Source organism: Spermophilus citellus (genome assembly GCF_964194105.1).
Source record: "Spermophilus citellus genome assembly, chromosome: 10".
In the NCBI taxonomy this organism is placed as follows: Eukaryota; Metazoa; Chordata; class Mammalia; order Rodentia; family Sciuridae; genus Spermophilus; species Spermophilus citellus.
In genome coordinates this window covers 122985045-123013019 of record NC_138197.1, presented here as the reverse complement: position 1 = coordinate 123013019, position 27975 = coordinate 122985045, and the positions used below count along the sequence as shown (strand labels likewise).

The following is a 27975-nucleotide window of genomic DNA, read 5'->3' as shown; positions in this document are numbered from 1 at the left end:
GCGCACGCGCGGAGGGGGGGCCGGCTTGGGGGAGGGGCGCGCGCACGGGGGGCGGGACGGGGGGCGCCGAGAGTGGCTGAGGAGCCGGAAACGCGCCGCGGAGGGTGCGGCGCTGAGGCGGCGGCGGGGCCGGGCGGGGCCGGGCGGGAAACGTTAGGGGAGCGGCCCCGGAGCGCGGGGGTCGAGGGCGGGGAGGGCCCCAGGCCAGCTCTGCCCGGATGAGGAACAAAGCGGAGGGGCAGGTGCGCGCCCCCCGCGCGGCCGGCAGGTGGGCTGCGCGTGGGCCGGGCGGGCGAGGGCGGCCTGTGGGCCCGAGGCCGGCGGGCGGGCGAGGTGGCCGCCCTGGAGGCGCTGTCGCGGCGCCTGCGGCTGTGCAGTGGCGAGGAGTCTGGGTCTGTTAGCTCCCAGTGTTTGGTGACCGCTCTTTCCACCCCCCAGGTTGGGCAGCTCCTCCCCGAAGCTTCTGGAGGAAAGGCCCTGGGTGTCCCCCGGCATGCCCCATCCCGCGGCGGGGTGCGCGGCCACCGGCCCTCGGGAGAAGTTGGGCGGCCCCGGGCGGCCCCGAGGACGGGTGGCCGCGGTCGTGCAGCGGTTGTGAGCAAGATGCGGTAGCACGTGACGCTGGAACGCAAACCCTGATGCCGGTTCCCCGCCGCCGCCGGAGCGCTTTTCTCTGCGACGCTTGGCCCGAAGCTGATGCATCACAGGTGAGTCAGGACGAGGGCGCAGCGCAGGTGACATCGTTGGCAAGCATCTGGCAAACGAATGTCCGAGTTGGTGCTTTTGTTTTTGGTGCCAACGAGAGGGCTCCAGGTGTGATTTGCATATGGGTTTGTGTCCCAAAGGAAACAAAACCCAGAAACTAGCGTTGGGTTGAAGGCACTCTCCTCCATCCTGATTTCCTCTGAGTGTGAACAGTTGTTCTAAATTAGCTACAGACATTTATTGTTGGCTGGTTGACCCCTTTCTCCTATGTGTTTGAGTTATTTGAGCTTTAATAATATTTTTATCAGGAAAGTTTTTTTTTTTTTTTTAACTCTTCCTGCCTGCCTGCCCGCCTTCCGCATCGTGCTCACTGTGAATTTTGTTGGTTACCCTGTGGCAGGGATGGTAGAGAGGAGAGATTACGTTCTTAATCCTGCAGGCTTCATGCGGATGCTTAAAGTACTTTAGGAACCATACCTGTACAGTACAGAAGCAGACCAAAGGCACAGCCGGGATTGCCTCCTGTTTTTCAGGATCTTTTCAAAGGCTGTGTGCTTAGAATGAGGAAGATAAAACACGAATTCATTGAAGTTATCCAGATTGTCCGTTTGTATTGCAAAGTGTGCATTTCAGTTAGCTTCTTATATGTCATTCCAAGAAAAGGTGTGAGACCTATAACTGGCCAGTGTTTATGTTACCGCTGTTGACCAGTGACGAGTCCTTGCTTCCCCAATGTTGAAGAATAACACCAGAGAGCACACGCTGAGGCGAGGTCAGAGTAGAAATTAGAAGTTTATTAAAGGACAGCAGAAAAGACTTCTCCCGGAGGAAGAAGGGGACCCAAGAGGTGGAATCCGTGGAAGTGCGGTTGTCTCCCCTTTTTATAGTTTTGGTGATGGAATGTAGGTTGGAAGGCCTGAGGGGAGGGGGGACACAGGTGGGCTGAATCCTTCAGGAAGGACTGAATTATCACTTTTTGGGATGGGCTTATCACTTCTCTGGGATGAGTTATCTCCAAATCTGTTGGGGGCAGTTTCCTGGGCTCCATTAACATTTCTTTGGGGTGGACTTTGGCCTAGGGCCTTTCTGGGACTTCATTAACATTCCATGAGTTGTCCTGGGTTTCCCCTGAATCATTCTCAGTATGGCCTCCATTTCAGATTTCACTCGATATTAGACCAGATTTACCTAACTACACTGACTACCTAATTTTAAATCTGGCTTAATTTACACAGATCAGTTAAAAATACATAAACTGTACAGGAGTGTAGAAAATGAGTAGGGAAGTGGCCCTTTCTTCCAAGATTGCTTCTTAGAATCCCCCCATGAGAAAGGTAATTAGAATACAGTTGCCCTTTAGAGTAAGAAAATCTTATGAGGAACATATTGTACATTCCCTTCCTCTGCCTCTCTCTGTGGGATTCTAGTTACCTCTAGTTTATGGCTGCTGAGGTCATCACATTTTAGTGACTCAGAACAAAGCAGAAATCTGCTGAGCCTCTTACATTAAACTCTGGTTGGAACTGGTTTGAGAAGGCCCAGAAGTCAACTTAGAAACACCATTTTGGTTTTTAGATTAATATTCAGGAATTTTCAGAATGGGAGTTAAAACTAAAGATATTAAATTTTGCTTTAAAAAATAATTGTAACCAATTTGTTGTGGGCTCTTAAATGTTCCAGCGATTATTGTGTTTCAGTTATGGTTATAGCTATAAAAAGTTATGGGAAAAGTCTGTTTTAAACCAAGTCAAGCTCAAAATCTTTCAGAATTTAAGGTAGCTATGGTTTCTTTAGGCTACAAGAAGTTTTGCATTCTTTTGTAATAAAGTACTGTTATCAGTGTACTGTCCATATGTTGTGCTTCATTTGCCATGTGATTCTAGATGTCTCTCTAGCAAGGATGATGAGTTTTACATTGCTCCATCAAATCAGAATGTTCAGAATGCCTTTTCTACACAAGAGACTATACCAGGTTTACCTTGTATATTTAGTTGGTGTCCAAGAGCTTAATTTTATGAGATAACCTGGCTAGGAAAAAGGGCGAACTCTGTAAGTGTAGAATAATTCGAGATGCAGGTATTTGTGGGACCCTAAGATATACCCTACAAAATAGGTCCTAATGCATTTAAACTGTATAAAAGGCAAAGCAATTCTTTTTTTTTTTTTTTAAAGATATTTGTTTATATTATAGACCTAAGAGATTTTCTCATTTTTATTTTATTTATATGTGGTGCTGAGGCTCGAACCTAGGTGAGCGCTCTACATTTTTTTTTTTTTTTTTTTTTTGGATATTTTCTTATCATAGTTAAGAGGTTTCTCCTCCTCCTTTTTGTTACCAGGGACTGAATTCAGGGGTGCTTAACCACTTAGTCACATCCCCAGCCCTATTTTTATATTTTATTTAGAGACAGAGTCTAACTAATTTGCTGAGGCTGGCTTTGAACTCTCGATCCTGCTGCCTCAGCTTTCCAGGAAGCAAGAGTTTGTGTTTCTTAAATTAGATCTGGGTTTAAATCCTGACTCTACACTACCTCTGACTAGTTATGTGATCTTTTTTTTTTTTTAGAGAGAGAGAATCTTTTTTTTTTTTTTTTTAAGAGAGAGATTTTTTTTTTTAATATTTATTTTTAGTTTTCGGGGGACACAACATCTTTGTATGTGGTGCTGAGGATCGAACCCGGGCCGCACACATGCCAGGCGAGCGTGCTACCGCTTGAGCCACATCCCCAGCCCAAAGTTATGTGGTCTTTTTAGCCTCTCTGAGTCTAATTTCCTCATCTTTAAAGTGAGATTAACAAACAAACTAACAAAAAAAAACCAAAAAACCCTATTTTACGGTGTTTATGAGGATTAGAAGAGATAGTTACATGTAATCTCTTAGCCCAGTGCCTAACTCATGAAAAGGGAGTAATAAGTATTAGCTATTATTAGTTCCGGTTTGGTTGTTAAAATATCATTGCTGTTTTTCAAAATTAAAAACCTATTTGGGTTTGACTTCACTGCTAAGGAATATGGAGCCCCATTTGATTCCCTTCCCCCCTTCCAAATATAGGTAGATATACAGAGAAGAATGCCTAACACTGTTACCCAGTAAGGATTAAAAGTCATAGAGACCTTTCACTGTTGTGTTGACTAGCCTCTTTAAATGATAATGATTATAATATGATACTCTCTGAATTCTGATTAAGAACTAATACTTTTTTAAAATAACCTCCAATAATGCCTTATTCAAATCAGTGTTACTCTTCTTTTTAAGTTGTTTTTAGTGGCACTGCAAGATGGATTGCGTAGAAAAGGTGACTTTTGATTCTTTTTTTTTTTTTTTTTAAATATTTATTTATTTTTTTAGTTCTCGGCGGACACAACATCTTAGTTTGTATGTGGTGCTGAGGATCGAACCCGGGCCGCACGCATGCCAGGCGAGCGCGCTACCGCTTGAGCCACACCCCCAGCCCGACTTTTGATTCTTTAGCCTGCCAAAAATGGTCTGTGTATTAGAAAACAGTTTGGTATATTGAAAAAGTAAACTTTTGGGCAGCATTTTGCAGGATGTTTTATGTTCTTTCATAATCACTCTTATGATTTGGGGCATATGACATGCCACTCCACCTTTGAGTTTCAGTTTCCTCATATACCTTATTTTGCAGAACTGGTTTGAGAATTCAGAGTAATATTTAGTAATGTTCTAGCAAAGCTTATGTAATGAACCTTGATAGTTAGGGGATATTAAGAGTATTGATTGATTACTAAGGTATTTAAATTTTTTTTTTTTAAGTTATAGATGGACACAGTAGCTTTATTTATTTACTTTTATGTGGTGCTAAGGATCAAACCCAGTACCTCACACCTGGTAGGCAAGCACTCTACCACTAAGCTATAACCCCAGCCCCTACTAAGGTATTTTTAATAAAATAAAATAAAATATTGACCCCTGGGAAAAGTATACTGCTTCTTCACCCCATTGGTGATCTGAATCAGACCCATTATTGCCTCAACTCCAGGTAAAAAGGATTAGTAAAAATTTTTGAATAGTTTAAAGTAATAAACCAATTAGAGAAAATAACTATTATGAGAAGAAAGTCATTGCCAACATGCTGTACAGATTACAGACTTTTCTTTGAATGATATGCATGGGGTTTGGAACAAGGCTGATCTGAATTCAGATCTCTTTTCTGCTACATGACATTCATGTGAATTAACCTCTCTGAATCCTAGTTTTCTTATTAGCTGAAAGAATATATCACATTAGCTATCTCAGAGAGTTCAGAGCATAGAAACAAATAGTTAGTTGATCAGGCCATGTCCCCATCCCCACAAATTCAGATTCTTAGACATCTTTTTTTTTTTTTTCTCCCAAGGTTTTTTTTAAGGTGTTGATGGACCTTGATTTTATTCATTTATTTATACGCAGTGCCGAGAATTGAACCCAGGGCCTCACACATGCTAGGCAAGTGCTCTACCACTGAGCCACAACTCTAGCCCCTCTTGGACATCTTAACATGAAGTCACTGAGGTAATTTTCTGTGTAACTTGTTGTGTATGATCTTTCTTAGGATGAATGAAATGAACCTGAGCCCAGTGGGGATGGAGCAGCTGACTTCATCCTCTGTGAGCAATGCCTTGCCAGTCTCAGGAAGTCACCTGGGTTTGGCTGCCTCACCTACTCACAGTGCCATCCCTGCCCCAGGTGAGCGGTAAGGGAGTGCCTCTGCATTTCAGCGCTTCATCACCTTAACACTGCCAAGTGGAGCCTAGAGGAGATTGGAGTGCTTTTAAGGGTGGAAATAACTGGAAAGACCTGAATGGCAGTCCCACATGGGGTAGCATAGAAGAAAATATTTTGCAGAGTTGCAAGTTCTAGTGGATAAGAGGAGTAGTAGTTATTATTTTTTTTTTTTTGTCTTATGGTCTCTTTTTGATTGGTAGCATTTTGTCCAAAGTTTGGCATTCCTTCTGGGTTATCCACTCATCTGGTTCTCATCTTTGGTACCTTGTCCCTGGGTTAATAAAGAGAATCAGTTAAATTTACTCTTTAATTCCCAGAAGCACAGGGAATGGGGTTTTATTGCTAGATTTGAAACTGAACAACTGGAAATGTGCCAGACATTGAAAAATTCTGGAAAAGAGGTGGTCCCAGAGATGTAGCTCCTCTGGAGAGCTCCCTATGAGCCTTGTCACTCAGAGAATAATACAAGAAGAATTCATTCTTCCCTGTTGCTGTACTATTTTTCTTTTGTCTAGTTTTATTTTTCCTATTGAAGTGGAGAAGAAATGAATAAGCTGTTGATTTTTAAAGATCTGTGACATTGGGGCTGAGGATGTGGCTCAAGCGGTAGCGCGCTCGCCTGGCATGCGTGCGGCCCGGGTTCAATCCTCAGCACCACATACCAACAAAGATGTTGTGTCCACCAATAACTAAAAAATAAATATTTAAAAAAAAAAAAGATCTGTGACATTGAAATATGCTAGACTTTTATCAGAATCGGAGTTAGGATTATTTTAGATAGATCTATAAGTTATCTACTTAGTTCTCTGTAGAGAGTTATCTGACTAATTAGTAAAATACAGCAGTTGGATAAGATTAATCAAAATTAGTATCTCTTTACACTTAAGTGTCTACAAAAGAAATTTAAAAAAAATTATTAGTGGTTAACCCAGCTGATTGTCTCTTCAGCATTCCTTTTAGTGGACACTCTTGTTGAGGAAAAGCTTATTAAAAAATATTGCTCCTGACACAAATATGCAAAATCAAGCACTGTCCAGGTGGGTGAGTATTCATCATGATACTTAGGCATAGTAAGGGCCACTTCAGCACTTCGAAAGTAGAAATGTTTCAAGATAGATATAGGGGCTGGGGATGTGGCTCAAGCGGTAGCGCGCTCGCCTGGCATGCATGCGGCCCGGGTTTGATCCTCAGCACCACATACCAACAAAGATGTTGTGTCCGCCAATAACTAAAAAATAAATATTAAAAATTCTCTCTCTCTCTCTCTCCTCTCTCTCTCTCTCTAAAAAAAAAAAAAAAAAGATATAATCTAAGCTTTTAATTTTTTATTGATTGTGAGGCACAGAATATATACAAAAGACTATATGAAAGTGTATATGTATGATTTTACATCTGACTTTGAATTGCACTCTTACAAGTAGAAGCATATTTGAATTTTTTAAAAGTGAACCATTCCACCATATAGAAAGGAAAATACAAAGTAAAAAAAAAAAAAAAACCATACTCCACTCCTTTGAACAATTCTTTTTTTTTTTTCCTGAATATAATTTGTTCTCTTTTTAAAGGTTCTTTAAACTAGGTTTTTAATTATAAATTAAATGTTTTGGTGCTTAACTGTTTTGTCCCATTGTTCTATTTGTGGAACATCTGTAAACACTTAAAAACAGTATATTTTATATATACATGTATGTGTATGTATGTATATGTGGTATATATGTATGTATATATGTATATATACGTGTACACACACACACTGTGCTTATAACAATAAAGATAAGAACACAATTTTAATTTTTTTCCTTTTTTTTTTTTTTAAATAAAGAGAGAGAATTTTTCGATATTTATTTTTTAGTTTTTGGCGGATACAACATCTGTGTTTGTATGTAGTGCTGAGGACCGAACCCGGGCCGCACGAATGCCAGGCTAGCGCGCTACCACTTGAGCCACATCCCCAGCCCACAATTTTAATAATAATTAATATAATTACATATATATTATGACTTTCAAGCTATTTTAATACATTGTTGTCATTATAATAATACAGCATTGAAAACTTGGGACTTAATGGGTTAAGAGCAGTGCAGACAACTGGAGGATCATCTTTTATTTATAAACTAACTTGGGAACTAATTCTGGGACTAAAGCTATTTTGCTTTGTCGTGTGTTTGGATATTTGTCTGTCTAGGGATGAGAACGCCTACTAAGTTAAGATTTTTGCTCATATGCAAGAAGTTTTGTGAGTTTAGTCAGTGGCTGTGGAGAGAATTTTTAAAATTTATTTTCTTTAAGAAAAAAAAATTTTTTTTTTTTTGTAGGTCTGCCAGTGGCAATTCCAAACTTGGGTCCCTCCCTAAGCTCTCTGCCTTCTGCTTTGTCTCTGATGCTCCCGATGGGTATTGGGGATCGAGGGGTGATGTGTGGGTTACCTGAAAGAAACTATACCCTACCTCCACCACCTTACCCCCACCTGGAGAGCAGTTACTTCCGAACCATTTTACCTGGTAAGTTTTATAGTTCTTTGTTAGGAAAAAAAAAAAAAAAAGCACAGAGCCAACTTTTAAACACAGTTCTTGAAGATTTGAGTACGACTCTATTTTTCTTTGTCATTATTAGATATTAATGCCCAGGTTGCGGGGTTGTTTATATTTATGTTCTTTCCTCTAAGAATGTGCACATATTCATTCTTTCTTTTTTGCTACCAGGGATTTAACTCGGGGATGCTTAACCTCTGAACCACATCACCAGTCCCCAGCCCTTTTTTTTTTTTTTTTAATTTCAGATAGGATCTTACCAAGTTGCTTAGGGCCTCACTGAGTTGCTGAGGCTGGCTTCAAATCTGCGGTCCTCCTGCTTCAGCATTCTGACCTGTTAGGATTACAGGCATGTGCCACCATGCCTGGCTAATGTATTCACATAGCAGTTTGACTAACCTGAATTTGTTAATTGCACATAAACAGTTTTTCTTTTTCCTCCTTTGGCATCTTCTTGGTTCAGTTTTTTCTTTTTCTTTCTTTTTTTTTTTTTTTTTTGGCGGGGTGGTGGGTACTGGGGATTGTATCCAGGGGTGCTTTTCTGTTGAGCCACATTTAATTTTTAATTAAATTTTATTTTATTTTATTTTTTATTTTTTTGTGATGTTGGGGATTGAACCCAGAGCCTTGTGTATACAAAGTAAGCACTCTACCAACTGAGCTATATCCCCCAACCCCTTTTTTATTATTAAAAAAATTTTTTTAAATACTTTCAGTTATAGATGGACACAATACCTTTATTTATTTATTTATTTATTTATTTATTTATTTATTTATTTATTTATTTATTGTGATCAAACCCAGTGCCTCACATGTGCTAGGCAAGTGTTTTACCACTGAGCCACAACCCCAGCCCCCTTTTTTTATTATTTTAAGACAGGATCTCACTAAGTTGCTGAAGCTAGTCTTGAACTTGTGATCCTCCTGCCTCAGCCTCCCCAGTTGCTAGGATTACAGGCAGTTGCTGCTGCATTGGGCTTTTGATTCAGTGTTTCTAATACCTACCCACCACATAACCCTGCTGCAGTGCCATTGTTTTTAAAATTTATTGAATTTTTGTTCTTTAGAAAAGTGTTAGAGGGAAACTGTCAAACTCCCTGTGAACATCTTTTTAGTGTACTTCCTGTCTTTTATTTTGGGTATAGGCTTTTATTGTTTTTCATAATTAAGGTCGTATTTGCAAATGATTGCATGCATGATTGTTTACTTTTTAACTTAGTAGTTTTCTCTGCTCTGCATATTTTTCCATGCTGTTGTGTGCTTTTCATAATTATCCTTTTTAATGACTCATTCCATTCTACTGAACACATATTCTGTAGTCATTATATTAGTCTTTATTGCTGGACAGTTTGGTTTTCCAGGTTTTACTCCCATTGTAACTGATGTTGTTATATCTTTGTGTATAATATTTACAAAAATGCATTTAGGGAAGGTCATCATAATCAGAATTTCTTGTGCAAGATGATGTATTTTTGAGGTTCTTCATAGATGTACTTTTCAAAGAGGTTTTAGTAATTTACACTACACTAGCAGCGCAACAAGTACCATTTCACTACGTCCTTACAAGCACAAGTTCAAAAGTTTTTTTGGAGTTGGGAACATGGTAGAGCACTTGCTCAGTATGCTTGAGGCCCTGGTTTCCATCCCAACACTACACTCTTTATGTTCTGTTTCAATAGAATTGGTACATTTGTGACTTGTTTTGGGTAGAGTTTAATGTGTTGTGATAGTTTAGTCAGTTAACTTAAATATAATTTATTAGTAGAAGATTTTAACAAAATTTGCATTCAAATCATTTGTTTAGTTTCTTAATAGAGCAAATTTTAGCATCTTAGGACTCAGGAATTGCAACCATGTAAATATTAAAGGAAGCATATAAATGACTTATTTCCACCTGGCCTCAGAGGAATATGGCTAATTTTTTAGGATTTCACAGGAAAAAACTTATTTATGTTATAAGTAGGTTGCTATTTATAAAATATGGATATTGATTAAATTGAAGTAGATTTTAGTTACATTTATAAGGAAAATAGTTTCTAGTACTTGGAATTTTTAATATATAGCATGTAAAAAGTCTCTGACACCTAATCTTTTGTTTTTCTCAGGCATTTTATCTTATTTAGCTGACAGACCACCTCCTCAGTACATCCATCCCAACTCTATAAACGTTGATGGTAATACAGCATTATCTATTGCCAATAACCCATCAGCACTTGATCCCTATCAGTCCAATGGAAATGTTGGATTAGAACCAGGCATTGTTTCAATAGACTCTCGTTCTGTGAACACACATGGCGCCCAAAGCCTTCATCCTAGTGATGGCCATGAGGTGGCTCTGGACTCAACAATTACCATGGAGAACGTTTCTAGAGTTACCAGCCCAATCTCTACTGACGGAATGGCAGAGGAGCTTACAATGGATGGTGTTGCAGGCGAGCATTCCCAAATCCCAAATGGCTCCAGAAGTCATGAACCTCTCTCTGTGGATTCTGTGAGCAACAACCTTGCAGCAGACACAGTAGGACATGGTGGTGTGATACCCATTCATGGGAATGGCTTGGAGCTCCCTGTGGTCATGGAAACAGACCACATTGCAAGTCGAGTCAACGGGATGTCTGATAGTGCTCTCAGTGATTCCATCCACACCGTGGCCATGAGCACCAACTCTGTAAGCGTGGCACTCTCTACCTCACACAACCTCGCCTCCCTAGAATCTGTTTCCCTCCATGAAGTTGGCCTCAGCCTAGAACCTGTGGCTGTCTCCTCCATCACCCAGGAGGTTGCTATGGGTACAGGTCATGTAGATGTATCTTCAGACAGTCTTTCTTTTGTACCACCGACACTGCAAATGGAAGACTCCAATTCAAACAAGGAAAACATGGCAACTTTGTTTACAATTTGTGAGTGTGTTTAGCTTTTCTTTTGGAAATATTGGTTTTAAAAGGCCATCCTGCCTAAGAGGTTTAGACACAAAATCTGGCACAGATTAAGGGAGTATGGAAAGTTATTAGACTTTGGAATTTTTATTTTCCTTTGTAATCTCCTTTGATTATTGTGGTTCCTTTTTCTTAATTAAGCTAAATGGTGTATACTTCACTGGTTCTTCGTGTCCACTTGAAGAAAAGTAGTCATTTCTGTATTTTACAGATAAGTATTAAGGTGTTTCCAAGGTCTTACAAATAGAGTTCTAGGAGTAAACTGTCCTAAAGCTAAATTGTGTGACATGACTTGTGTACTTTCAACATAAGACCAAAAGAAAAAAATTATGAGATCACTTTTATAACCCTATGGAAAATATAAGTGGATGTCAATGCTTTTTTTTTTCCCTTGGAATGCATATCATGTAGAAGTTCTTTTTATTGGGCAACAATAACAAAAAATTGTAAAAGTGATCACACTGTGTGCCTCATTCATGCAAGCAACATGTTGTGCTTTTAGTATACCACCTGTGTGCTAGATGCTGGGAATAGAGCAGTCTTTAGAGAGCCTCTGTGATGGGAAGCATAGATGAGTGGATAGGTACTGAGCTGCCACAATTTAAGTGAGGGGTGATGATTTTCCAAGTGAGTAGAGATATTGAGGATGAAGAAATTAGAGATCATTTACAAAGAACTCAGCAGAGCTTGTGGACTGGATAAAGTTGGGGAAGGGGAAAAGTTTAAGAGAAGAGATTGGATTATTACATTTTTTGGAGTGAGGGTAAGTTCAGTTTTAGGCATTTTGATTTGTGTCTATAAGATGCCCAGTAGAAATGTCTAATGAAATGTTGAATCTGGAGCTCAGGAAGGATCTGACTGTAAATATTTAGAGAGTATGAAGACCAAGTTGTTGACTGTGGCTAAACTGTCTAGTACAAGTGTACAATGAGAAGAGAAGAGGGCAAGGGGTATCCAGACAAGCAATGGAGGGAGAGCTTCCAAAGTAGACTGCCCAGGAGAGTCAAAAAGGAGGAAGCCCACCGTGGTGTGGGCTGCAGAAGTCAATCAATATGTTGATTATGTTGTATTAACCTTTAAAATCTCAAGTTTATAAGGTATAAATATTTTTTCTTTTTCGTATTGGGAATTGAGCCCAGGAGTACTTTATCACTGAGGTAGATCTCCAGCCCTTTTTGTATTTTGGGTCTCACCAGGTTGCTAAGGGTGACCTGGAACTTTGGATCTTCCTGCTTCAGCCTCCCAAATTGCTGGGATTACAGGCATGCACCACTGCACCTGGCTTATGTGTACATTTTAAAGTATACAGTGTAGCAATTTTCAGTATATTCAAAAGTTGTGCTGCCATTACCACTGTCTTAATTCCAAACATTTTAATCAACCCATAAAGAAACCTTATACCAGGGCTGGGGATGTGGCTCAGTGGTAGAGCTCTCGCCTTGCACGTGTGCGGCCCTGGGTTCAATCCTCAGCACTACATAAAAATAAATAAATAAATAAAGGTATTGGGTCCAATTACAACTAAAAAGTAAATATTAAAAAAACGAAGCCTATACCCATTAGCAGTTTTTTCCTCATGCCCTCCTCCTACTCAATTCTCAGACAACTATTAATCTACTTTCTATCTCTATGGATGTGTCTATCCTGAGCATTTCATGTAAGTGGAATCATAGTATATGTGACCTTCTGTCTCTGGCTTCTTTATTTAGCTTATTATTCATGGCTCATCCATATTGTAGCATGTGTCAGTACTTCATTCTTTTTTATAGCTGTTATTTCACAATCTGAATATGCTGCACTTTAGCCGTTCATCAGTGGATGTACTTTTGGTTGTTTCTACTTTGTGGCTATTATGAATACTGCTATGAACATTCATGTACAAGTTTTTGTATGAACAGATGTTTTTAATTGTCTTGGATACACATATAGAAGTGGAATTACTCTATTTTTGACTTTAAAAAGTTTGGATTAGGGAAATAGCTCAGTGGTAGAGCACTTGACCAACATGCATGAGGCCCTGGGTTTAAAGCCCAGCACTGCAGTATAGATACATAAATAAATACACACTTTTACAAATTTTAATTGACACACAGTATATGACACACACATTTATGGGGTACAGTGTTTATATTTAACCTCTTGGGAATCAGCCAGACTATTTTCTGAAGTGGCTGTACCATTTTGCATTCTTAGCAATATATGAGGGTTCCAATTTCTCTATATTCTTGCCCACATAAATCATTTCTTTATGTTTTTATTATAGCCTAGTAATGTGAAGTAGTATCCCATTGTGGTTTCTGCTTGTATTTCCCTAATGACTAATTATGTTAAACATCTTTCCTGTACTTACTGCCATTTGTGTGTCTTTTGGAGAAACCTTTAGTCATTTTTTCTCAGTATGAAGTGTGAATCTCCTTTGGAGGTTATTCCTCCTAGGAACGATGGAGACTCAGTTCTCATCAGGTGTAGGGGATCTCTAATCTGATTAGTCACATTTTTTTTTTTAATCAAGTAGTAGTTGAAGTAGTAGCTATACTACTGTTTTTCCTGAGTATGAAAACTTGGACATTTTATTCCACTGAAGTGCAAATTTCAAATGGATTGTTTAGCAAAATAAGACAGATGGCGGTGGTTCTAAGGTTTATTTTTGTGTTCAGCTACTTTGTGAATGAATTTGGAAAGTCTGAACTCAGTCATTGAATAACAGTGTCATGAATACTGTTCCTTAACACACAGAAAGGGAAGTTTAAAGAACAGAACAAAACGTGTGGAAAAGCACGCTCGTTACAGCACATGAGCTGGGCATGGTGGCACATGCCTATAATGCCAGCACCTGGGGAGTTTAAGGCAGGACTGTTACAGGTTTTGAGGCCAGTCTGGGCAAGTTATTGAAACCCTGTCTCAAAGAAGAAAAAAGACTGGGGATGTAGCTAAGTGGCAGAGCACCCTTAGGTTCAATCCCCAGGACTGAAAACAAACAAAACCCCAAAACCAAAGAACAGTGAATGAAGGCAGTACCCTCTCTCACAATGCAAAAAGATGGAGTGCATGAAAAATAAGAAAAATTTGGTGCACGTAGGTCTGCAAGAATATGATTTTTCCTGTTCTCCACAAGAGTGGATCATTGGTTATTTTTTTTTTTTTTAAGAGAGAGAATTTTAATATTTATTTTTTTTTAGTTTTCGGCGGACACAACATCTTTGTTTGTATGTGGTGCTGAGGATCGAACCCGGGCAGCACACATGCCAGGCGAGAGCGCTACCACTTGAGCCACATCCCCAGCCCCATTGGTTATTTTTTTAATTTATTTTTTTGTCTTCTTTAGAATGGGTGGTCAAAACTAGGCTTGGTGTAGCTGGCTCTGACCCCTCTGTCCATACTGCCATCTTTTCTCCCACTCTGCATGACTAACATTTCAATTCAGTTTTCTCTTACAGTTCAGAATTGTAATCATTTGCACTTTAGGGTACCCTATCCAAAAGTATTGCTTATCTACTTAATGTAAGGGATAATAATACTTGGTTATTGAAGTAATACAGTGTTACTTTTTAACTTTTATTGAAGTGCTGGGGATCAAACCAAGGCCCTGTTTGTGCTAGGCAAGTGCTCTACCATGGTGCTATTTCTCCAGTTTCTCTTTTATGCACTGAATAGGAAATTTATCCTGTCAGATCTAAAGAAAATTAGATTTTGTTGAATCCTGAAGAAGTATAAGCATGGACACACACACATATATATATATATATATTTTTTTTTTTTAATTTTTTTTTTGTAGTTGAACAGATTACCTTTATTTTATTTATTTAATTTTATGTGGTGCTGAGGATTGAACCCAGCACGCCTAAGCACATGCTCTACCACTGAGCCACAATCCCAGCCCCGGACATATATATTTAATATAAGTTGTTCTTTGATTATAGTATTTCTGTTAGAACTATGTCTTACTGGTTACATTTTAGGAATTAGCATTTAAATTTTTTTAAAAAGTCATAATTTAACCTGTGAACTACACCCATTTGTGTTTCTCAAATTTGGTCTTTATAGGGTGCACTCTTTGTGACCGGGCCTATCCTTCAGATTGCCCTGATCATGGACCAGTGACTTTTGTTCCTGATACTCCAATAGAGAGCAGAGCAAGACTTTCTCTCCCAAAGCAGCTTGTTCTCCGCCAGTCAATTGTGGGAGCAGAAGTTGGTAAGAATCTTGGCACATCGAGTTTCTTTTTAATAGGGTAGAGCTGTAAGAGTGGATGTGTATAATTTATATTATTTAGTGATTATTAGTTGATCCAAAAATCTGTTTATGGCTTAGGATAGTTTTAGAGAATATTTGTTGTATTTAGGGTGCAGTAAATAAAGTTGCAAATTTATTGGGCAACCTCCCCTTTTTTAGAATCAGGTTTAAGTAAAGAGTCCTGGCTTGAGTCGTTGAAGCCTTGACTTTTATTCTAGCTGTTTCATCCACTAATAATTATACTAAGAGCACACTCCTTGAAACTTGTATGGCACAAAAGATGTTTGATCAGATATTTGTAAGTTCTCTAATACTCCTTCGGAGAAAGGAATAAGGAATGTGGACTGTCAAAGTATGTTTTCCCATATGTGAATTTAACGTGGCTTTCAAGTTCCTATGCTGTTTTTTGAAGATATGAAATTAGGTTTATTATTCTTTTAGCTACGGCTTGGGCTTAAGCCTTGAAAGTGCTAAATGGCTTATATAATATAGAGCAGTGCCTTAAGCATGAAAGATTTTAGAAGTTTGATTTTTTTTATAGTAATTGCTTTATATTTTTATAATAGAACAATGTTTTCTATACTTTCTTGTGTATTAACTTTAAAGTAATGTATTTGGAAGGACAAGGTTAGTTTCCTTATATATACAACTAGGTTTAGGAATTTCTGATACTGCTTCTTACTCTGCATTTCTTCTGAGTGTTGTTGAATCCATTCATTGCATTTTACTTATTTACAGGCCAGGACCTGTACAGGCCTTAGCTACCTCTCAGGAGTGCTGACTTGTTTGTAGTATTTAACATTGAAAATGAGTCTTTGAATGAGTTAAGCACCTGTGTCAGTATCCTGTTAGTTTTAAAAGTCATTGATTGTGTAGTTGGTGTCCGTCCACTGATAGGTGTATGGACTGGAGAAACCATTCCTGTGCGCACCTGCTTTGGACCCCTTATTGGTCAGCAGAGTCACTCCATGGAAGTAGCAGAGTGGACAGACAAGGCTGTTAACCATATTTGGAAGGTCAGTGCCGATGTAATTTTTCTGAATTTTGGCTGTTTTTATTATAATGCGGTAGTTTTAAAAAATGATATAAAATAAGAATTAGCCAGAACTAATGCAGTGAGTGCCATTTAGCTGTCAGTCTTTTCTTTAATATTACATTCTTTTTGTTATTCTTGATGGTCAAATTCTATAGCACAATACCAGCTACTGAACAAACAGGATAAACTGTTTTTATCTCCATTTTGTGAACTAATCCAACCGTTTTGATCCTTTTTATGCATTTTAATTACTTGCTGCAGCTGAAGCTGAGAAATTTGTTTATGTGATGTTTTTAATTAAAACATTCCTTAAATATTTAGCTTAAGAAACAATTCTAGGATTGGAAACTAAGATTATTTCTCTAGTTTTCTAATGGAAATGCAAAATTTTGACATACATATTTGTTTCTATAACATGTTTTGATAGAATCTCAATGAATTGGAAATAATGCATGCAAAATTGAAGTGGTGAGAAAGTAGGTCTTATGATAATCAGAAAAGTGTGTAAGGTGCCACTGTCATTGGGGACTTGACTTCAGTTTTGATGTCCAAAATAGAACACAAAACAATGCTAGGTCCAACAGGAAAAATGAGGAGAGGCGGTCTTTTGCCCTTAGTGAATAGTCAGTTACTCTGTGCCTGCCTTGTGGTAGTGATGAATATGGTTGGATAAGAAGACTTTTGTTTTTCTTTTTTGTATATTTTCTAACTAAAAAGTGAATAATCAAGAACAAAGTCATTTTGTACTCTGAGTACTAACTGTAGGTCTCTGATGCTCTTTAATCTGTTGTGAGATAAGATTGGTGAAGTGATAAGCATGTGGAGAAGGCAGTCATTATTTTCACACTGATTAGGAAAGTGGGGATCTACTGTACATGAGCAGATGAATGGATTGCTGACCAAAATTTAGTGTAGTACTTTATCACTTGTCAGTTCATGTGACGTGTGTCTGCTTTCTTTTGGCAGATATACCACAATGGTGTCCTAGAATTCTGCATCATTACAACTGACGAAAATGAATGTAATTGGATGATGTTTGTGCGCAAAGCCAGGTAAGAGTAGTTGTGGATGAGAGAAGTTGTTTCCCTTCTGGTATTTTTCAGTAAGAAGCTTTGTATAAAATATGAAAGGACTGAAGAATCCACGTTACATAAGTACCTGCACATATTTAAAACTAAGACTTTTCAATATCGTCACTCTACTGGTGGTTGAATAATGGTGATTATAAATCAGAACACACAGAACTACCCAGTTTTTTTATTTTTTTATTTTTAGTTGTAGAGGGACACAACACCTTTGTTTATTTAGTTTTTTTTATATGGTGCTGGGGATTGAACCCAGCGCCTCACACATACTAGGCAAGCGCTCTACCACTGAACCACAACCCCAGCCCAGAACTACCCTGTTGAGAGCCATAGCCAAGTAGGGATGGCACCTAGCATTTTGCCAGTAGGAGTGGTTGAAAGGTGACACCGATGCCAGCGAGCCATTAAGATGATGATAATTAAGTTAAGCTGTGTATAATTGCTGTGACTGGATGATGCTGGATTGAAACAGGCTGTGTATTCAGTTGTATATAGACCCCTGCAGTCCTGCAATAGGGCGGCTCCAGCTGCCTGGGGCTGCCTGGGGTGCCCACTACTTGGGAGTTTTCACCTAGTTGCCTGAAGTGGAAGGGGGAGAGAGTTCCCTAGGAGTTCAGGGAGTGCACATCGGGTGTCGGTGGAGTTCAGATAATAAAGGAGTTCCTGTTTGAACCTACAAGTGGCTCCTGACCTCCCTATTTGGTGCCCAGCCAGACTGCGGCACTATCCTTTTTTAATGAATAGGTTCTTCAGCTTACCAATGTAATAAGGAATGTATAGTCATTGAATTTGCAAATTTTTCCTTTTTATTGGCTCTTAGTCAACCCCTTAGACTATTACTGGAGTTAATTTTTTTCAAATGTGCACTACTGAGGATTGAACTCAGGGGAATTCTACCATTGAGCTATGTCCCCAGTCCTTTTTAGTTTTTATGTTTGAGATAGTTTCTGACTAAATTTCCCAGGCTGGCCTTGAACTTGTGATCCTCCAGCCTCAACCTTATGAGTCATGGCATCACAGGCATGCGCCACTGTGCCTGGCTGGAGTTAATTCTTGTTAATTAGCCGTCTCTGTATCTTTGTCTTAATATATTTTTTTAATTATTATTTTTTTAATACCTTTATTTATTTTTATGTGATGCTGATAATCAAACCCAGTGCCTCACACATGCTAGGCAAGTACTCTACCACTGAGCCACAACCTCAGCCCTTAATATTTTTTTAAGACTAAATTTCATTTATAATTTTTGCTTCCAGTAGTAGGCTGCAGTGTTTCTGACTATAAAAGAATCAACTAATGCACTTAAGTAACAATTCTGTATCTCTAGAAATTTCTCTTAATAGGTGGGATAGGGAATTACAAAAATGATTTAGAGAAAATAGTTCTAAGCTTTCATATAGGAATTCACTACAGGGGGGACAAGATACTGAATATATATTTCAAAATTAATATGCTTAAGGTGCTGGGAATGCAGTTCTTGGGAATGCGCTTGCCTAGTTTATAAAAGGTCCTGGGTTCAGTCCTCAGCATTGGGGGGAAAAGATACGCTAAGCCCGGTTTGGTGGTAAATACTTGTAGTCCTAGCTAGTTGGGAAATTGAGGCAGGAATGTTGCTTTGGCCAGAAGTTTGGTGCCAGCCTGGACAACATAATGAGACACCAAAAAAAAAAAAAAAAAAAAAAAGCCAAAAATAATATGCTTAATCTATTAAATGTGATGACTTAGGAATCGGGAAGAGCAAAATTTGGTGGCTTATCCCCATGATGGAAAAATTTATTTCTGCACCTCACAAGACATCCCTCCTGAACATGAACTGCTTTTCTATTATAGTCGGGATTATGCTCAGCAGATTGGTAAGTTTGTAAGAGTTAACTTGTCATGAATCTAGCATAGTGAGAATGCCAAGGACCAGAAATATCCTTTGGTAATGATTTACACGACAGCTGAAGTAAATCATGAACTTTTTTATATGTAAAAGCAAGCTGTTACTATCTATATTTGGGCCTTAAAATCTGTGAGGTCCATCATAAGGTGAATGTTACTGACCAAGCAATATTAATGTAAAATGAGCTTTTATGGTACAACATTTATTTGAGCTTTAAGCTTCTGAAATTACTTTTTAAGCCAGCAATATTGAGATTTAAGCTCTTTTTACTGTTCCATTGACAGTGATATTTAAAGAGGCCATATAATGCAGTGTTTACCAAGTGCTTTCTTATGTGCTTGGTACATTATTTGAATTGGTAGGGATAGAGCACTGAATAAAACATGTTAATTTTATGGGCAGTGGACAAGTTGAAAATTTTGTTAGGAGATTTGTAAGGAACAATTATTAATATCAAGGACAGTTTTGAAATTTAAGTCTCAGGAAACATTGAGTAATTCTTGTTTTAAAGGTGTTCCTGAACATCCAGATGTGCACCTCTGTAACTGTGGCAAGGAATGCAATTCCTACTCAGAGTTCAAAGCTCATCTGACCAGCCACATCCATAACCATCTCCCTAGCCAGGGTCACAGCAGCAACCATGGTCCAGGCCACAGCAAAGAAAGAAAATGGAAGTGCTCAATGTGCCCCCAAGCTTTTATCTCTCCTTCCAAACTGCACGTCCACTTTATGGGTCATATGGGTATGAAGCCCCACAAGTGTGACTTCTGTAGCAAGGCTTTCAGTGATCCAAGCAATCTGCGGACCCACCTCAAGATACATACTGGTAAGCTCTGTAGGACCATCAGAATGGATTTTTTGCAACAATTTGAGATTGCAGGTAGAGTTGAAATAAAATGTCTGTTTTACTTAGTTTTTAACTGCAGTGACCAAAAGACCTGATAAGAACAACATAGAAAAAGAAAAGTTTTTTGAGGGGCTCATAGTTTTCAGAGGTCTCAGTCCATAGATGACCAATTCCACTGCTCTGGGCCCGAGGTGAGGGCTAATGTATGGTGGAAGGGCATGGCAGAGAAAGCTCTGGACATTGCAATCAGGAAGCAGAGAAAGAGCTCTGGTCACCAGGGACAAAATCTAAATCCCAAAGGCACATCCCCAGTGACTTATCTCCTTTAGCTACACCCTGCCTACAGTTACCATCCAGTGAATCCATATCAGTGAATTAATCTACTGATTACATCAAGGTTTTCACCATCCTGCCTACAGTTACCATACTGTGAATCCATATCGGTGAATTAATCTGATTATGTCAAGGCTCTCATAATCTAATCATTTCACATCTGAAAATTCTTGCATTGTCAAACACATGTGCTTTAGAGGATACCATATATCTAAACCATAACAATGTCAGAGAAAGAATCCAGATGACTATTGATGGGACCTCCTTGGGTAGTAGACCTTTATGGGATGGATAACTGAGACTCTTTGGAGGGGTTAGTAAAGTGTTTGATTTTCTTTGGGGGGTGGTGGTGAAGGGACAAGGGGTACCAGGGCACTTGACCTCTGAGCCACATCTCCAGCCCTATTTTGTATTTCATTTAGAGGCAGGGTCTCACGGAGTTGCTTAGTGCCTCACTTTTGCTGAGGCTCTGAACTTGTGTTCTTTCTGCCTCAGCCTCCCAAGCCTCTGAGATTATAGGCATGTGTGGTACTTGATTTTCTAGGTGTTTCCACCAATAGTTTGAATGTATTTGGGAAAATGCAGTTCATCAGAAAGTTGGTCATTGTGTTTGGACTTAAAGCAAAGGGAATTCCCTAGAAGTAGCCTGAGCTTCCCACTACATAGTTCAGCCCTGGTCACCCCACTACATAGTTCAGCCCTGGTCACGAGCCTCTTTGAATAGTGCTCTGTGAACTGCCCAGATTTGATTTTTGCATTTCTATCTTCTAAACTCCATACAAACCAACCCTTTCTTTCAGCTCTTAATTTTTTTTATAGACTCTAGAACTGATGAGATTTTTGCTTTCTTGGGTGATTTGTTCTCTAAGTCTTCAGAAGGAAGTTTTTAATTTATTTTTTATTTTTTTGTTTTTGAGTACTGGGAATTGAACCCAGGGTCTCACACATGCTAGACAAGCAGTTTACCACTGAGCTGTATCCCCAACCCTTTTTATTTTAAGACAGTGTCTCCCTAAGTTGCCCAGGCTGGCCTCAAATTTGTAATTCTCTTGCCTCCATTTCTGGGGTAGCTGGGATTACAGGAGTGTGCCACCACACTTGACCTTCTCCATGTTTTTGTGTTATGACTGAGTAGCTACAGCTGAGATCTGTGACCCAACAAAATCTGATTCTTTCTAGCCTTTAAGAATAGGTTTGTGAGCCCTTGGACTTGGATCTATTTATGTACTCTTAAAAGGATTGTATGGTTTATGGGGTCATACTATATGTTAAAAAGAGAACAGTAGAAAATGTAGGTTATAAAAATATGTTTGCCTACAGATGAGTGCTAGAATTCATGAGCTATTCTTTTGTTAGGTAGGGCACTGGGATTATTAGTATTGTTCTCACCAATTTGGTTTCACGTGTCAGCTATAAACATTAATACATACTGAGATAAGAGGTCCTATAAGTAGAGCAGGTTTATTAGCTTTAGTTGCAAAATATAAATTAAATGGCTATGAGTGTTTCTAGGGAGACAGTCCTAGAAAGCAAAGTTCAGGTACCAGCCAGTTCTGCTACATTCTTGCCTTGCTGCATTCCTGTATATAATTTATCTTTGAGAATGCTAGTAGTTGTTTTTTATACTCAGTGTGGTATTTTGGGTAAATTTGCAGGTCAGAAGAACTATAGATGTACTTTGTGTGACAAGTCTTTCACCCAGAAAGCTCACCTGGAATCACACATGGTCATCCACACGGGTGAGAAGAATCTCAAGTGTGATTACTGTGATAAGTTGTTTATGCGCAGGCAGGACCTCAAGCAGCATGTGCTCATCCACACACAGTAAGTAGCCTTGTAGCCATGATGCCATCCTTGGGTGGTGGGCTTAGCCTGCCAGCTCCAGAACTTGCAGGTGCTGACGCTATCTGTTCACTGCCCTGGTGCATGGTAGTTGCCTCCTGTGTTCTACATAGCCAAGCAGAGTTTTTTGTTTTACCCTGGAAGCAAATAAACATTTACCATGGTGTGCGGCACTGGATGCTGAAAAACCATAGGAGAAGGGCGCTTAAGCCAGTTTGGGGGTTTAGTAAGGCTTCTTGGTAGTTTGAGCTAAGTTTTAAGATAAATTAGAAGTATTCATGGAGGCAGAGGAGGGTAAGGAGTGAGAATGGTACTCTAGGTAGGTGGGGGAGAATGTCAGGCAGAAACAGATGCAGAAAGGACTTTTGAATGTGGTTCTTTATAATTAGAACATAGTGTGCATATGAGAGAAGAGTGGAGAGAGAGGCAGCCACCGTGCCATGAAGAGCCTCTTATTCTACAAAGAAATTAATTTTATTCTGTAAACAATGGCAGGCCAGGGAAGGATCTGCTTCCCCACCACTGCAGTGTATCAGGAACTGTTCTGTGCTGTGTGTGTGTGTGTGAACAAGAAAACAAACAAGTTGCCATCTTAGCCATTTTTAGGTATTCAGAGCAGTAATATTGGTTATATTCATGTGGTTGTGCAGGCACTGCAGGACTTTAAGGAAAGGGTGTCGAGTTGTGGTGACATACCCATTCTATGAAGATCACTCTGACAGCTGGACAGAGAATGAAGAGGAAAAGACCAAATATCAGGAGATTGATTAGGAATTTATTGCTGAATCCAAGTGTAATAAATTCTCCAACCTGCATTAGTGACAGTAGTAGTAGATGAAACAGATTTTACCATTGTCCCTTTGAGTGAGTTTGGAAGAGGGAGAAAATATTATGTAGTTGCTCTTAAGAGATCCATATTCACGGGAGGCTTTCTGATACCAAAGCAAAGTGTTTCTCCAAATTCACAGAACATTCTACAAAATGCTTTGGTATCAGCTCTTATGTTTGCTTTCTAACTTAACTACAGTGCAGCCTGAAATGCTAAATGTCCAGGGATTCTGAATCTACATCTCAACTCTCAAAAGGACTTTTTTTTTTTTTTTTTTTGAGATGGGGGTCTTTCTAGGCAACCTAGGTCTATGCCTAGGTTGGTTTTGAACTCTTGATCTTCCTCAGTCTCCCAAATAGCTGGGATCACAGGTGTGTACTACTGTGTCTGGCTGTAAAGGACCTTTTAAAATAGTCTTTAGTTTTATTATTATTATAAAATTTTGGGAGATTAGATACTAATTATCAAATATGGAATTGTACAAGATTAGAGCTGAAAGACCTCTGGGATCATCTAGTCAAACAGCCTAGATACCTAAGGTCGCCCCCACTAAATACCACAGGCTGAATGGCTTAAATAGCAGGGGAGGAATGTAGAATGAGAAAGCCACAATGGGCCAGGAAAAAGGCGCTCACTAGAACCCAGCACACCAACACCCTGATCTCTGACTTCCTACCCCAGAATGGTGAGAAACCCCTTCTGTTGTTTAAGCCACCCAGTCTTCCATTTGGGAGTAGGTAGGGAGAAAGGGACATGAGAGAGAGAAAATGAGATCTTTGGTGTCTTCCTCTTATTGTAAGACCTCTAATCCCACCATGGAGGTCTCGAACTCAGTCTTATTGTCTCCTGTAGTACCTTCCTCATGCTGGAGTTAGGCCTTCAACCTGTGACTGGGGGATATGGAGAGGCATTCTATCGCTAGCACTGCCCGTTATAACCAGCTGGTGAGTGTGAGAAGCAGTTGGTGCCAGGACCCACCCTTAGGGATTCTAATTTAATTGGTCTGGGGTGGAGCCCTGGCCTTGCTAGTTTAGAAAGCTCCCCAGGTGCCTGGTGTCCAGCCAGGGTGGAGAACTGTTGACTTCCTCCAAACAAAAGACTGATTTGTACCATATCTCTGGCAAGTGGACATATTGTTGTTTCTTGACTATCACATAGTTGTGGAAGTTTTGCTTGATTCAAGCTGACATCAGCCTCATCCTTTCACTCTATAACTCCCCTCTGGAATGAATACACAAGTAAACTTGTTTCTTTAAATTGATAGCCTTTTATGCAATTTATGGACGCTGCCATTATCCCATTAACCTTCTTTTTGTCAGACCAAATGTCCCTAGTTTCTGTAACTTTTTATCATATCACCTTGTTTCACATTTGTTTCAGGAAACAGTGAAGTTACTATCTTCCTTGACCTTGAAGATGTGCGTATCTTTTGACCTTGGATCCAATTATATTGCTCTTGTGTGTGTTCTTGGAGAAACGCTTACATGTTGCAGAATAATTTGAAAGGGTAGAAATGTTCATAACAGTCTTACCTATGTTAATAAAAAAACGGAAAATCATCAGAATATCCCTAATAGACAAACCTAGTACCACAGAGTTGTGGTCTGTTTATAAATAATATGTAGCAATGGAAGGGAACAAATTACTGATATGTGATTGAATTTCACAAGCTTCATATTCAGTGAAAGAAGCAAGACACAGAAGAAATATAAATAGAGTGGTTCTGTTTATGAAAAACCTAAAAGGGGCAAAATTAGCATATGCTATTCAAACTGTACCTATGTTTTATAACCTCCGTGTCTCCTATAAGAAAACTAAACCTCAGACTGGGGTTGTGGCTCAGTAGTAGAGCGCTTGTCTTGCATGCGTGGGACCCTGGGTTTGATCCTCAGCACCACATAAAAAATAAATGAGTGAAATAAAGGTAAAAAAACCCAAAAAACTAAACCTGATTCTAAAAGGGTAGAACATCTCTGACAAAGGCTAAGGTTATAAAGAATTCAGTGTGTGCCTCAGATGTCATTTGTAACCCCAAATCAAATGTTTTTCTTTTGTCCCTCTTAGAGAACGCCAGATCAAGTGTCCCAAGTGTGATAAGCTGTTTTTGAGAACAAATCACTTGAAGAAGCATCTCAATTCTCATGAAGGAAAGCGTGATTATGTCTGTGAAAAATGTACAAAGGCATATCTAACCAAATATCATCTTACCCGCCATCTGAAGACCTGTAAAGGACCCACCTCCAGTTCCTCAACACAAGAGGAGGAGGAGGAAGAGGACTCCGAGGAGGAAGATCTAGCAGACTCTGTGGCAACAGAAGACTGTAGGATTAACAGTGCTATGTTTTCAGCAGACGAGTCTCTTACTGCTCATAAATAAAAAAGCAACTGCTTTGGATGGAAAATGCAAAGGGAAAAACACATTTAACGAGTTATCCACTACAGTGGTTTTTATATGAAGTGGTTTCTGATTTCCTTCCAGCCAATAGTCTAAATGGACTGAATGGGAATTGATAAAGCACTTACAAAAGAGCATCTGAATGGAAACACTTTAGAGCAGTCTGGGAGGAGAGGGCATGTGCTGTTTTTAAGTGATGGGCAGGGAGAAAAGGGTCAACTTTTGGGGTCTGTTCTTTCTATGATAATTTGGGTGAAGCATTTATGCCTGAGTGAAAGCAGTCTTCAACCCAAACAACCAGATTTATTTTAAATTTCTCCCATTATTCCATTTTTCTCCCAGTCCTATGACTTGATGACTCTCTAAACTTGCCATCCTAAGTGCTGACTGTGTTTTATGCAGACTGTTGTGACTCATATGCATCACAGAATGGATTGGAGCGTAGCCTTGGAAGTGTGGAACCTGCAGCTCACAGGTTGAAAGCAGCACCTGCCTTAACCTCTCCTGGCCACTTGGGAATTTAGGGTAAATCATACTCCCAAATTTTCAGCAGGTGCCTAGAGGGCAAATAAGAAAGGACCCATCTGTCACTAGGTAGTGATTGAGAGAAGAAAAGGAGGAGAGATGCCTGGCTGCTGATGGAGAAAGGAATTTTGATGGAAGTCAGGGTAAGTCACCTGGTTATTGTCACATAGAGATCCTTGAAGGATAGCCATGTCTTGGTCTCCAGGAAAGCCTCCAATCATTCAGATGAAGGGGACTGGGAGCGCATAGTGCCCAAATACTGCCTGATGGATTGTCTGCTGACAAGTACAGATGAGTAGATGCCTGGCAGAGTGGAACCTCTGTTCATGGAAGAGAAGGAAGGGAACGATCTTCTTTATGTTTGGTTTACCCTATGGAAAGTATCAGGACACCATTAAAATTGTTGCCAGCTCAAAGCAACAGATGACTCCAAAGGCATTAGTGCATTTGCAAGGCTGGGTCTTCCCAGTTGTCTGTGCTGAAGGACCTATGGAGGATGCCAAAGGATTTGGAAGGTAGAGAAAAGTCTCAATGGTCACCAGATGGATCTGTTTTCAGGTCCCAGGGAGCATGCATACCCAGCTTTTCTCAAGAAGCAGACACATCCTTAAGTTTACAGTCGATGGAGCATGCCCTTCTGCTTGAAATCACAACTTCTGGGCTGGAGACGAAGGTTTTGCTGCTAATGTATTTATGGAATGAATGTATTTCATTCAAATTTGTATTCCTCTAGGAAGGATTAAAATAAATTTTTTTTTTAAATACAGGATTTCTCTTTAATTTTATTTTGTAGAGGAAGGAGATGAGTCTTTTAGGGGAAAATTAGGTATGACTTGAGTTTTTCTAAGGTTAGAAGGGAAGAAAGCTTTTCTTGGATGTTTTAACTTTGAGATCATATTCTGATTGTTACTATGTGATAGTGCTAAACTGTGCTTCCTGTATCTCAGCCCCCATCCCCCTCCTCCTCTTCCTAAGGTGGTGCCTTACTCTGCTGCCTCCTTGCACAACAGGTGAGTCTATAGTTGAGGACATGGTTGATGTGTTCTGGGTGATTAGGGTTAGCTGCTGAAACTTCTCATGAAGCCTCAACAGGGTAGTTCTTGTGCCTGGGGCAGCTCCAAGGTCAGTCTTCTAAAGAGGGGTGGCAGCCCCCACCTCTTCTGGTTCCCCAGAAACCACTGGTACTGGACCTGCTCTCTTTGTTTATCTCAGCACACGCTGGGTTAAATTCCTTTAACATGGAAATACTGCACAAGATAGTTAACCTAATGGCCAAAACCCCAAAACAAGAAGAAATTGAGATGTTTAAGTGAGAATGAAGCCGGTATTGCTTATTTACAACTGTCTTCCATTTTTTACCTTAAGATGATAAATTAGTAACCTCTCATTGGACAGGCCTTTTCTCTGAGCCTTCTCTGTGCCCTTGCAGGTGGCTTCATCCACTGCTGCTGTTGGGTAAGTGGTCACGCTGGGAGGCAGACTATGAATGTGGGCTCTGGAGTCTGTGGAATGGTCTTCTCTGGGCTTCGCAGCATGATGGTTTGTGCCCTTGGCCAAATTATGTAACTGGTGCCTTTTAATTTGTAAATAGAGAATGAAGGGGTTCCCTTTTGTTAATATTGTTTGGTGTTAGGTTAGTTGGCATGTGTCCTCAGCTATCACAATGCTTGACGCACAGTAAACAACAGCTAGTATCATTCAGTTGCATATTAGCCTAGATTTTTTTACGTTAGCTTAGATTTCTATCCTAAGAAACATTGACTGTAGATGACCCAAGAAGCTCTAAACTTTAGAAATACAGTAAAACTGGAATAAATGGTTTTTAAGGCCAAAGCTGAGAAACTGGCTCATAGTATTCTCGAGGGTCAGTGTGTGGATGGCGTTTCCTTCCTTAAAAGGCCATTGCTGATAATTCTATGTTGTGCTGAGGTGCTCGGCAACCTCAGAAGCAGCAGTAGACAGCAGTATTGCAGACTAGTCAGCCTTTTCACATTGTTGACATGCATACACACCATGCAGTAAGCACTCCTTTACCTGTCCTGAGAGGTATAACACAAGCCGAAGCTT

At 39.7% G+C, this 27975-nt stretch overlaps 2 protein-coding genes across 6 annotated transcripts in view; both read left to right on the top strand.

Moving 5' to 3' along the window:
• Positions 1 to 26657, top strand: PRDM4 (PR/SET domain 4; the record flags this gene model as incomplete). 5 transcript variants are annotated; one of them, XM_081309318.1, is made up of 12 exons in its annotated part: positions 1 to 104; positions 439 to 707; positions 5259 to 5392; positions 7747 to 7932; positions 10068 to 10862; positions 14943 to 15092; positions 16008 to 16147; positions 17134 to 17219; positions 18978 to 19105; positions 19649 to 19963; positions 21973 to 22141; positions 25053 to 26654. In XM_081309318.1, the coding sequence occupies 11 exons, from the start codon at positions 697 to 699 to the stop codon at positions 25363 to 25365; spliced, it is 2427 nt and encodes an 808-aa protein (XP_081165444.1). The 5 variants fall into 5 exon arrangements, with proteins under 5 accessions (XP_081165444.1, XP_081165443.1, XP_081165442.1 ...); XM_081309317.1 differs by lacking the exon at positions 1 to 104 and adding an exon at positions 107 to 242; XM_081309316.1 differs by lacking the exon at positions 1 to 104 and adding an exon at positions 112 to 268.
• MTERF2 (mitochondrial transcription termination factor 2) overlaps positions 1451 to 27975 on the top strand; it is a 666987-nt gene continuing 640462 nt past the window's right edge. The window contains exon 1 of the mRNA XM_081309325.1: positions 1451 to 1607. Coding sequence (XP_081165451.1) covers positions 1606 to 1607 — 2 coding nt within the window. The 5' untranslated portion in view covers positions 1451 to 1605. The remainder of the gene's footprint in view (positions 1608 to 27975) is intronic.